This window comes from Protopterus annectens, chromosome 12.part0 (genome assembly GCF_019279795.1).
Source record: "Protopterus annectens isolate FY-2018-M chromosome 12.part0, PAN1.0, whole genome shotgun sequence".
Lineage (NCBI taxonomy): Eukaryota > Metazoa > Chordata > Ceratodontiformes > Protopteridae > Protopterus > Protopterus annectens.
Window position 1 is genome coordinate 625,883,287 of NC_056746.1, and position 13,067 is coordinate 625,896,353.

The 13,067-nt window shown below is 41.2% G+C and overlaps 1 protein-coding gene across 1 annotated transcript in view; it reads right to left on the reverse strand.

The window, feature by feature from the left end:
* The window catches only part of VPS35L (VPS35 endosomal protein sorting factor like), a gene marked incomplete in the record, with an annotated part of 3,288,436 nt that overhangs the window by 1,457,234 nt on the left and 1,818,135 nt on the right, over positions 1-13,067 (reverse strand). The window contains 1 exon segment of the mRNA XM_044089753.1: positions 1,719-1,796. Within this exon segment, the coding sequence (XP_043945688.1) occupies positions 1,719-1,796 (78 nt within the window).

Genomic DNA, 13,067 nt, shown 5'->3' on the forward strand with positions numbered 1-13,067 from the left:
CCAGCAGAGCAGGGTTTCTTTGGCATCAGGAAAGCTCTGAAGGGCTTGGAGTTCAAAACTGTATTTTTAGGTCAGCTCAGCTTGAGCTGCCTAATGGTTTGAGAATGTGGAAGGTGACCTAAAGCTTTGGAAGCTGCCTGGTGTTATATTCTTGGCAGGTTATATTCCACATAGCTAAGGCTACTGCAGCAGTGATCACTATGATGAATATCAGAAGCTGCCACTAAAAAAGGAATAATTAATACAGTATATAAAATATTACATGATAACCATAAGAATTAATCAGAGGAGGTTAAAAAATATTAGAGAGACTGGAAAAGCAATTTTTATAGGGGGAACAATTGGAGGACATGTGTATGTCTCCCAGGAATGCAACTAAGTTCAGGTGGTTAAGGATTTTTGCTAGGAAGTATCTACATGTATATTTTTATACCCAAAACAGACTTCAAGGAATTTTTACGTAGGTAGATAGCAAATGTTGGAGGTGTGATAGGAAAGAAAGAAGTAACCGGGAAGATGATTTTTTTTGGAGGGGAGTAAAATAAATTGGTAAATTTTAAAGATTTCCTACAGTGTACATTGTCAGAAATATTGGAGGAGCAAATCGCTTTAACTAAGGAAATGAGTCTTCTGAGCTGGGATACAGGATCTGAATGGCCTAGGCATAGTAAGGCCTTATTAAGTTTAATTACGTTGGCTGCCAAAAACGCAATTAGTAGAAAATGGAAATTAAAATCTAAACCAACTGTATTTGAAGAACTGAATATTGCAAAACAGATTAAAAACATGTTAATGGGATCTTTAGAAAAGAGAAAGAGCAAATTACAAGGAAAGAATTTGTGGGAACAATACATGAATAATAATGTTCAGGAGGAGGAGTGAGGTTTAAAAGAAGGTAGGAATTGAGCACTTTATGAGATGCTGAACTGAAAGAAAGTTGTTATAAAGACAAAAAGTTATGTAATACATAATGTGTGTAACTGGAAAAAATGAATACAGTTTTCTTTATTATTTATATATGTGTGTCTCTTTCTTAAAAAGTGATAACTTAATACAGGTGTTAAACAAAAAAGTGAGGAGAAGTGATGCATTTATGAACAGCTGTTTTCCGAAAAGCAGTTATTGAAGGCTTTTTAACAGTACAAGAAGACTGTTTTGATAAAACATGTGCAATAAATTCAAAGCTGTACTTTAGGGGTCTCTTCCCAGACAGGACAAAGAGATTCTGATTGTCCTGTCGGGCCATTTTTGACTCCTTGAACAAAACTGAAATAACAGATTTGAAGACTTTTTCACTTAGCTTATATTCAGCACACAACACAATTTTAGAATGCTGTGTTTAACTATAAAATAAAATATCACCAACAGCAAATTCTTATTCTGATAGAAAAAGGGAAGAAATGAGGAAAAGAGAAACTGGCTCTCCCTAAAGGCATTCTCATATTAATGGCATCAGGGTGTCTCAGAGGAGAGCTAGACAATTAGTAAATGTTGTAAGGAAGTCTTCGCCAAAGGTCACTATATCTGGTGCAAAGGACAGTTCAGCAAAGTAAAATCCTGCTGTATGACAGTGTTATAGATTCATGCATTGTGAAAAATTCTAATACCTTTTCAATACCTACACAACTACAAATATAGTATATTTTGAGAATTGTGCTACAATAGAACAAGTTTCCAGAAAACACCACCACAGTCCCAAATCACTGAATAACACCTACCCTGACAAATGAGGCTGTTTTTCTTGAGTGGTTGCCTTTCATTACTCTTCTGGTCTCCATTGCAAGTTGATTGACACTCTGCAAATTAAACACATCTTAAATCAAACAAAGAATTATCAGTTTAATTCATAAAAGATCACTTAAGAGTAAGATTTAAACCTCTATAAATGAATATCCTATGAATATAATTAACAAACCCTTGGCAAAGAACTAATGCATTCAGTATAGAATTTTTACCACCGTAAAACTCTACTGCCAATCATTAGCGGACCGGAGTTCTGCTGTGGCGACCCCTAACCGGGAAAAGCCGAAAGAAAGAAGAAGAAGATACTTATTCTAAATGAAGCTAGAAATTAACAGAAGCACACTTTTTTTTATCTCTCCTCCCACTCCCCACAGGACAGAGCCCTGTGGCTGGCTCTCTAGCTGCACCCTATCATCCCATTCAATCCATGGTCCAAGAAGCGGAGGATTCTCAGGCGAGGTGAGAAGTCAGGTGACAGGTTGTGAGAGCCTGCTTCACTGGTCCTGTCGGAACAACTACCCTCTTCCTGTTGGAGTACCCCCCCCTTCTCCTGCATCACTCTTCTGAACTCCATTATAGCTTCACTCTAAGGGTAGGTGTGCCCGTACATGCTGAGTTCTCTTGAGGTCACAGCACAACTTGCACATAGCAGAACTAAAGCTATTCAAACATGGGTTGCCTGTGATACACTCAAGGTTTATCAGAAACATACATTAGTACAAAAGAAAGACACAAGAGTTAGCCTATAATGTAACAAAAGACAGACGGACAGACAGTTCAACATAATATTTTATTCATTTATTTACTGACATTTGTTAACCAGGTTAGTACAACTGGGCTTGTGGCCCATTTTCAGTGGAGACCCGAGAAGAAAAGCTCCAATGATACATTTCTAATACAAAGTATAATATTACACAAAAGTATTGAGGTAAGAAGCAATTTTACACTTAAATACATTTCTATTACAAAGTATAATACTACACAAAAATATTGAGGTGAGAGGCAATAAATACAGAGCTAGAGTCTTACATTTGTTGAGTACATACAAACAAGTTAAAGTGCCAAGTATGGAGAAGGAGAAAAAATGAAAAATATGAAACAAAGTTTTATTGTGAGATAATGCAATAGGCTGAGAGTAAAACAAAGTATCTATATATTACTGCTATATCTGTGGAGTTATTCACATACCTTATGTGAGGTGTATAGGGGGACTAAGTAGTTATGCAAATACCTTATGTGAGGTGTATAGAGGGACTAAGTAGGAATCTCAGTAACGGCAAGTGGGGGGGGGGGCTAAGTGGGGTTATTGCAAGGGCAGGTCCTGGAATTGAGAAAATATGTTTTTAGTTCATTTTTGAAGTGGGAGGTATGTGAAATTGAACGTAAGTCAAGGGGAAGTCTATTCCAGGCATGTGCGACTGAGTGTTTATAGAGTAGTTTGCCAACAGACTTTGTGGGCTGGTAAATGTTAAGTAGTTGTTGATTAGAAGGCAGAGGGTTCGGGATGGAGTGTAGATAGAGACTAAGGAGGAGAGAGATGGACAGAAGGAGGGTTTATAAAGGATAGAGTGAAGCATGTGAAATTGATAAAGTAGCAGTAGTTGGGGGAGTTCAAGCCATTGGAGATAGTTGAAAGCAATGCATTGTTGTGGGTTGTATGGGGAGTTAGTAATGAATCTGGCTATTTTACGGTACGTTTGCTGAAGTTTGTTAAGAGTGGTGGCCTGAATGTTGGTAAGTACTGGGGCAGAGGGCTTGTCCCAGGGTAAGTCTAGCATCAGGAGTCAGGAATTTTTTGTTTCGATAAAGTAGGCCTAATTTCTGGTGTGTTCTTTTTATATATTGGTGTATGTGTAGGTTAAACTTTAGTTCATCATCGATGATGACCCCCTAGGAGTTTTGTGTGGTTATCGAGTTGGATAGTTTTATTATTAGAAAATGTAATAACAAAGGAGGTTTTATCGTGAGAATGAGAATGAGGAAGGAAAAGTAGGAGTTTAGTCTTTCTGGGATTTAGGATCAGTAGGTTGTGAGAAAGCCATTGTTCAGTGGATAGTAGGGCTTGTTGGGTTAGGGAGTGTAGTTTGGAAATGTTATCAGAGATGGAGATAAGTGTGGCGTTGTCAGCATATTGAATGAGTGACGATTCTTTACAAGAGGTGAAAAGATCATTGGTAAAGATGTTAAACAAAAGGGGTCCTAAGATAGAGCCTTGAGGAACACCAGTAGAGATGGGAAGAAAGCGGGAGGAGGCTGAGAGCCATTTGACAGATTGTTCTCTGGCAGACAGGTAAATATTAAACCAAGCAAATGAGGAGGGGGATAGTTGTAGGCTAGCAAGTTTGGATAACAGTAAAGGATGAGAGACAGTATCGAAAGCTTTGGAGAGATCTAGGAAGAGACAGGAAATGAGTTTATTGTTGTCTAGGGTCTCAGCAATGGTGTGTGTGAAGGAGAGGACAGCAGTGGTGGTGCTATGGTGGGGACGAAATCCGTCCTGGGTAGGGGTAAGCAAGTGGTGGCTAAGGAGGTGATTGAGAAGCTGAGAGTGGATACATTTTTCTAGTATCTTAGAGAGGGGGAACAGAATGGCAATGGGTCGGTAGTTTGAAGGTTCTGTGGAGTTTCCAACTTTATGAAGAGGGATAGTAAAGAAAGATTTCCAGAGGGTATGGACGGTTGATTCAAGAATAGATCTGTTTATTAGTATAGATATAGGATAGGCAACAGAGTCAGCAGCAAGTTTGAGGAATGTAGGAGGTAATCTGTCAGTGGAAGGAGAGCATGGTTTTAGTTTGAGCAGTAGGGATTTGATATAAGTAGTGGGAACAGACTGAAAGGAAAACAAAGTTGAGTTAGTATTTGTTTAAGAAGGTGGCAGTTTCTTGAGGGGAAGGGTTTGGGTATGGGGAGGGATTAGAGGGACTTCCAGGATACAGAATGTTGTTGAGAGTTGACCAAAATTTCCGGGGATTGGATTTGTTATTAAGCTGGGTGGAACTGTAGTATGACTTTTTGTCATTAGTGGTAAGTTTTTTTACATGGTTCCTCAGTTGTCTATATTTGAGAAGAAGTGGTGGTTGTTTAGATTTAATCCAGGCTTTCGACGTGCTGTCTTTTTGTTTCATGAGGGGCTTAGTCTCTTTGGAGAGCCAGGGGGCATGATTTGATTTTACTCTGATCTTTCTAGATGGAGTTAGGGAGTCTAGAGTACTCAAAAAATGCTACTGAAAGTGCTGACAGTGTCATTTAGGGGGAGCTGTTTAAGTATGGACCAATCTGTGTTGTAAAGAATAGAGCTGAAGTGATAAGAATTGAAAGTGGATAATTTACGACAGTCCTTGATAAGGTGGGATTTGGGAGTACGGTAATAGTGTCTAAGGATGGAGGTAGGCAGATGGTCACTAAGGGAATCAGGTAAGGTGGTGGGATTGTAGTAGTGGTGGGGGGTATTGGTAAGGATCCAGTCTATTATGGAGCTGGAAGTAGAATTGTTATTAAAGCGAGTGGGTGATGATTTAAGTTGGTGGAATCCATGAAGGAAGATGCCGAGTTGGGGAGAGTCATTAGAGAGTTTGCACCAGTCTATGTTGACATCGCCAAGTATAAGTGTCTCGTATGGTATATTGTGGGAGAAACAGGATAGGATGTTTTCTAGAATGGGCAGATTGTTGCCAGGAGGTAGATAGATGGAAGCTATAGCAAGTTTTTTGTGTGGATTCAGATGGCAGTTAAGGATGATGAGTTCAGCTGGGAGGAAGTCAGGAACAGAGGAGGGGGTATGGTGAGATGTTAAGATTGTTAGAGTAAGGATAGCTACACCACCCCCCTTTTTTACAGGACTGTCAGATCCGAAGATGTTATAGCCAGGTGGGAGTATTTCACTGTCTGAGATATGTGTATAGGTGTCTGATAGGGAAAGAATGTTTGGGGTATTGAGAGCAATCCATGAGTGCAGCTCAGTAACCTTATTTGTTAGGCTTTGAATATTCAGAGAGTAAATGGTTAAGTCTTTAGCTGGGAATGATTGTTGTGACTGAGACTGATGATTGTATGAGGTGTAAGATGAGGGCAGTGCAGGGGTAGATGTGAAGGTGGTTGTGGGCAGAGTACAGGTGGGGTGAGTTGAATTGGGGCCAGGGTTGGGATGAACATCATCAGAGCAGAGTAGTTGTTTAGAGAGAGGAGAGAGTGTAGTAAATGATAGAGTTTGTGTAGCTTTGATTTAGCTTTAGGGGAAGGTTAATGACCTGTAAAAAAGGGTGGTTTGAATAGACTTGAGGTAGAGGTAGTGAAGAGATCTGGGGAGATAGTAAAAGAAGTAATTGGAGGTATGTTGTATGAGTGAGAAGTTGGGGTGCATTGGAGTGGGTCATATAGGTTAGAGTGGTAAGATGTGGTGTTAGAGAGAATAAGAAGCAGTGTAGAAGACAAGAGTAGATATAGCACGTTGGAGTAGAAAATGGTTGGGTTGGGAGAATAGGTGGTGTGTATGAAGTGATGTTAATAAGATTGACAGCTTGGTGAGATGGAAGTGATATTAATAAGATTGATATTAATAAGACTGACAGATTGGTAAGGTGGGAGTGGTGAATGGCAGGAAGTGGAACTGTAGTGGATAGTAGGACAGGAAGGGGAGGGATAGTTAGGTATAGAGGTAATCATAATGGAGGTGGGTGTTCATGGGGGCAGGGTAGGGGCGCGAAGTGAGCCCGAGTGTAGCGAGGGCGAATGGAGTGGGGCTACACCCACAAGGAAGGACTCAGAAAACAATCAGAGAAGCTGGTGAAAAGGACAGACATGTGAGCAGAAAAGGCAGGGAGTTCTAGGAAGAGCAGAGGTGGCTGGGCTGTGTTTAGGTCAATAGGACTCTAGAAGTTGAGGCAGAAGTACTGACAACAGCAGGAGAGAATAGCTAGGAGGGGTGTACAGGACTGACAAAACTGTTAACCTAGATAGAGAGTAGCAGACAGGGAAAGAGGGTTTGGTAGGGGGTAGGAGCAGTTCAGAATAGGAGGTATAAGCTAGAGAGGAGTAGAGTAAATTGGAGGGAGCCTGGAAGAAAAAGGGGTAGCTAGACAAGTGTAAGAGAGGAAACAGCTACAGGGTACGGTCTGCAGATGAGAAGGAGCCACCACAGGAGTACTCAAGGATTAATGGTAGCAGGTATCCTTTACAGATGAGGTGTATATACTTAGATGGTATTCACTTGGGAGGGATGCATGCTGGAGGTACTTGACTGTAGGTGAAAATCCAGCTAGAGTGGGCCAGAGGGTGTCAGGGCTGCTCAGCTAGCTTTATTTGCTTGAAAAAAAAATATAAAGTGAGTTATAAGGGGTAGAGGGGAGAAGTAAAGAGGGTTTGAGTCAGTATAGCGTGAGAAGTAAAGGGGAAGTGAAGTGTGCGAGTATTTAGGGATAAAAAAAAAAAACAGGGTTTGAGTCAGTATAGTGACAGGAGTGGAGGGGAGGTGAAGTGTGGGAGTGTTTAGGGATAAAACAAACAGAAAAAAAGGAAAAGTTCACTTATTTGAGAAATGGGGGGTGAGTGTGGGTTTAAACTGAGTGCAGGATAAATAGGGTGATTGAGATATGAGTGGGTGGGTAAAGGAGTAGTAGTAAAAGATACAGCAGTGTAGATAAAAAGTATGACAATACAGTGGAATAATGCCATATAACAATATATTGGCAAACAGGAGATGATAAAGACAGAGATACAACATATGTAATGAATAGAATCAGCAGTTCAATTTAAAACAGAGTGCCAATCATACTAAAACAGGCTTACAGACATTAACTATAATAAACAATTCAAATGAGCATTCAGTGCAGGTCACTTAAGCAGGGCCACAATCAACAGATGAAGTCAGCAACAAAGCAAAGTAGGCATTCATTTAGAGTAGAATGCATAAAACAGGATATCAATAAATATATAGAGAAACCTCTAAAAACAGTGGTCGCTATCTGTGGTCTAGTTAAGGTAGTTGACAGCAGAGGCAGGATGGCAGGATGGGACCAAGAACAGGAAGAGCATAATATTTTAAAAAACAGTGGTTCTAGCTGAGGTAGAAAACATAATTTAAACAGTGATTGCTAGCTGAGGTCTGGTTACAGTAGTCGCCAGCAGAGGTAGGGTAGCAGGATTAGAAACAGAACAAGGAATACTGTCTAAAGCAGAGGCCGCAAGCTACAAAAGGGTGGGCTATTGGCTGAGGAGTACTGGGATTAAGGTTAAGGACAGGAGAAAGTACAGTTGTGTACACTTACCATAAATGTAGAACTTCGAGTGTATTCACTGTTGCAGTCATTACATTTGGGTAATCTGCTGGCAGGTTGCCCTCAGTCAGCCTGAACAACAAAGTCTTGGGTCCTGCGTCAGTTGCTGTCTCCTCTTCCATGACGTCAGGTCATCAGGGGTATAAAACATGCAGCCGATGCCATTTTAATCAGTTTTTCTTGTCCCAGATGTCAAGGTGCTCCCCAAATGGGGAGCAAATATATATATATATATATATATATATATATATATATATATATATATATATATATATATACATATAAACAGTAGATATATAAATGCACCTTAGAAACATAAAATTTACCTTCAACTAAAAGCAAATACACCACAAAGGCTTTTTGAGTACAGTGAAGGAAAGAAAAGGTATAGAATGGGGGATGGCAGGTGGGTAACCCGGACTGCAACAGTGAATAAATCGAACATCTACATTTATGGTAAGTGTACACAACTGTACTATGTTCTTCATGTTTCACTGTTGCAGTCATTACATTTGGGTAGAATCCCAAAGCTATGGATGGGAGGATGGAAGTAAACAGCATTAGGAGCAGCTATAAGGCCCTGCAGGACTGCAGTGGTAAAGCCTGCCCTGGATTTAGAGAAGAGAGGTAAATTATAATGCTTTGTGAACGTATGAACAGAGCTCCAAGTAACAGCTTCTAGAATGTCTCTGGTTGGGACCCCTCTAAGAAAAGCTGCTGAAGTAAAGGCACACCTGGTGGAATGGGATCTGATTCCTTTGGGCACAGGTTTACCATTGTGCAAATAGCAGAAACGAATGCAGTGGCTTATCCACTTGGAAATAGTCTGCTTTGATAAAGCCTTCCCCTCTGATCCTGCAGCAAATGCTACCAGCAGTTGCTCAGACTTTCTTAGAGATTTTGTCCTGTTTAAGTAGAATCCTAGTTGTCTGTGTACATCCAATGAATGCAGAATCCGCTCCCCCTTGTTCTGCGGATTTGGGAAAAATGTTGGCAGGTGAATGGCCTGGTTAAGAGCAACAATGGATACCACCTTAGGCATAAAAGAAGGATTGGTCCTGAAGGCCACCCTGTCCGGGTAAAATATGATGAAAGGCTCCACTGCCATGAGAGCCTGTAGTTCTGAAACCCTTCTTGCTGAAGTGACTGCCAAAAGAAAAGCTGTCTTCCAAGATAGAAATTTTATATTCGCAGTAGCTGCTTGTTCAAAAGGAGGCAGGGTGAGTTTTTCCAGCACAAAATTGAGGTCCCATGCAGGAGTTGATTCTCTCCTGGGGGGGGGTCTTAAGTTTTTGGACCCTCAGAGATACTGTTTAAGCAATGGATGAGAAAAAAGGGGAGGCTCTGTGTTGTAATGAGCCGAGATGGCAGAGGCATGGATTTTTATTGAAGAAACAATAGGCCCTTGTCAAGCATTTTATTTATTTATTTTACATTTGTTGACCGGGATGGTCCGACTGGATACATATCCATTTTCAGCGGAGTCCCGGGGAGAAAATCTCCAGACACATAACAATTTACAAATTTTTGGTAGATAGCATTAAGTAAGTGAATACAGAAAGAAAAATAGATAGTACAATAATTTCAGTTACAGAACATACAAGCTGATTACAGGCATAGCAGAATCCATCCATCCATGAGGCATGAGACATACTTTAAGTTGTGGTAGTAGGTAACTGTTACCTTATTACCTAGGGTTTAGGATATTTTATTAAGGCAATAATACCTAGATTAGTTAATATGATTGATCAATTTGTTTGGATGGACTGTTAGGGTAATTTGTTTGAAGTTAAAGTGAGGTGGAGGGGGTGTAAGGGGTACTAGTCAGGGTTGGTACAGGGACATAACCAATGTAACTTAAGGTGTTTTTTAAGTTTGTGTTTAAATAACGTTGGAGAAGATTCTTGGGTAATGTCATCTGGTAGTGAGTTCCAGTTTTTATCGACAAAGTTGGCGAAGAGGGAGTCACCTGCAGCGTGGTATGATTTGGTCATAAGTACTAGAAGTTTGGTGGATGAGCGGAGTGTTCGATTGTTACTATAAGGACGGATTATGTTTCTGAGGGCTGGAGTAGTGTCTGGGTCATGGAGTATTTTATGGGCAACTACGAGCTGGTTGAGCTGGAGGAGTTGGTGTAGTTCCAGCCAGCCCAGGAGATTCAGGTTCAGACAGTGGTGGGTCCGGTAGGGTGTGCCAGTTGCAAATCTAGCAATGTGGTTGTAGCATGTTGACAATTTTTTGAGATCAGTTTTACTCATGTGGGAGAAGAGAGGGTAGGCATAGAGAAGGGTTGATAGAAGATGGGAGCGGGCAATAGCAGTTCTTGCTTGCGGGGTTAGGAATGATCTGATCCTATAGAGGCTGCCAAGTTTCTTATTGATAGTTTTTATGGTTTGATTGATGTGTACATCAAACCTAAGGTTGTCGTCGATCATGACACCCAACAGTTTAGTTTGGGTTACTGGGGAGATGATGGTGCCATTATTAGCTGTTATGTTGAATGATGGTGATTTGGTTCTATTTGTTGGGGTGAAGAGAAGTAATTTAGTTTTGTTGGGATTTAGTATTAATCGTTGGTTTAATAGCCAATTTTCAACCTTGTTGAAGGTGTTTTGGGTTATTGTGGTAAGTTTTGTAGGGGAGGAGGCAGAGCAGATCAAGGTTGAGTCATCTGCATACTGAATGCAGGTAGCCTCTGGAATGACTGCACCAAGTTCATTTATAAAGATGGAAAAAAAGAAGGAGACCTAGTATTGATCCCTGGGGGACTCCAAGTCTGATGGGGAGGTGAGAGGAGAGATTACCCTTCCACAGTACTGCCTGTCCTGTCTTGTAGGTAGGACTCAAACCATTGGAGGGCTTGTTTAAGTTTTGGGCTTCCAAACTGTTCATTAGCATTTTGTGATCCACCATGTCGAAGGCCTTGGATAGGTCTAAGAAGAGGGCAAAGGACAGATTGTTATTATTATGATTGTGGTTGATGGTGTCAGAGAAGGAGAGGAGAGCTGTTGTGGTGCTGTGATTGGGCCTAAAGCCATGTTGCGAATTGGACAGTAGTTTGTTCTCTGTGAGATATTTCATGAGTTGAATATGAACGCACTTCTCCATGATCTTAGCTAGTGGAGACAGAATAGCTATGGGCCTGTAGTTGGACAGTTCAGTCGAACTGCCCCCCTTTTGTAGTGGTATGATATGTGAGATTTTCCATATGTTGGGGATAACGGCTTCTGATATGGTTCGGTTGATAAGGACAGAGATAGAGTATGCGATTGCCTCTGCAGCCTGTTGTAAGTAGCCAGCTGAGAGGAGGTCTGCTGCCAGGGTGGTGGGTCTTAGTTTACTAAGTAGGGTCTTAATGAGTTTGGTGAAGACAGGTTGGAGTTTGAAGGGGGCTATTGTGTTGGACTTTGTTTTGTTAGGATTAAGTCCTGTGGGTGTGAGTTGGTTAGCTAAAGTTTGGATGGTTTCAGTGAAGAAGAAGTTAAAGGAGCTTGCCGTGTCTTCTGGAGTTTTTTGATTGGTGCCAGATGGGTTTGGGGTGGTGGTTTGTCCTGGGTGGAGGAGTCTATTCCTGTCCAGAATTTCTGAGGTTTAGTTTTGTGTACTTGTAGGTGGTGGTGGTAGTAGTTCTTTTTATCTACTGTTATGGATCTTTTTGCCTAATTTCTTAGTTGCCTAAATAGGAGTTGGCCAGGTTGGGTTTTAGTTGTCCAGTAGGTGGCCTATGCTTTATTTCTTAATGTAATTTTGTCCCTAGTTTCTTTGGTGAGCCAAGGTGCAGTGTTGACCTTGGTTCTACTAGTCCGACTAGGGGCATGAAGGTTAAGGATAGTGAGGAATTTGTCATTGAAGTAAGAGACTGCCTCATCTAGTGGGAGCCATTTTAGGGCAGACCAGTTGCATGCCTTTAGTTCACTGTTAAAATTTAGAGGATCAAAGCTTTTGTTGCTTCTTATAGTTCTGTATGTGGGTTGTTGACAGTAATTAATCTTGTGTCTGAGTATATATGTGAGGCAATGGTCACTTAGATCGTCTGGTAATGTGCCTGTTGAGTAGAGATGGGGGGAGTTGTTAATGAGTATCCAATCTAGAGGACTAGCTTTGTTATGTGATTTACTTAGCCTAGTGGGTGAGGTTATGGTTTGGGTAAATCCATGGAGGTTAATATGGGTCTTTGGGGATTGAGTGGAACAGGCTGACCAGACAGTGTTGAAGTCTCCGAGGATTATAGTTTCCTGTGGCTGGTTGTTGTTGAGCCAGGTTAGGAACCCCTCAAGGGTGTCAATGTTCTTCCCTGGGGGAATGTAGACACAGACAATGTTTATGCTTTTTTGTTTATTAATATGTAGCTTTGTGATGATGATTTCAGCGTTATTGAATAGGGGGGGGGTTGCAAGGAGGCTATGGTGACAGATATGGTGGATTTATAGAGTATTGCTACCCCACCACCCTTTTTATGGGTACGATCAAGTCTATGCATGTTGTACCCAGGTGGCAGGACTTCACTGTCCTTGGTGGCAGGTTTTAGCCATGTTTCTGTGAGGCAGAGTATCTCAGGTGAATATACTGTCAGGAGAGCATGTAGGTGCTGGATTTTGTTATTTATACTGCTGATGTTTAGGTGGCAGGCCAGCAAGGAGTCTTGGGGTCTGTGTGATGGGCCTATATTGGTTAGGGTTTTATCTGAAAGAATGGGTGCAGTTGAAGTGTTTGGACCAGGGTTTGGGTGGATATCACCATCCTTGGTGAAGTTATTTTTTTATCCTAACTATAAGTTTCCAGACTCGGAGCAGTGTACGATGATAGTACCTAGGTTTGTTGTGGATGTACTTAGGTCTGATAGGGACAAAGTTAGGTGAGGCAGATGCATTGAGATTCAGGGAAGGGACAGGTTGGGGGATATTTTGTAGAAGTGAAGGGGTTGAGGTTCGGAATCTAGGCTAGTGAAAGCCAAGACGTTCTGTGTTCTCATAGGAGGAGAGTAGATATGGGATAATTAGTAGGGCTGGTAGAATGGATAGTAATATATTTGTGGAGGTGGACATAGTT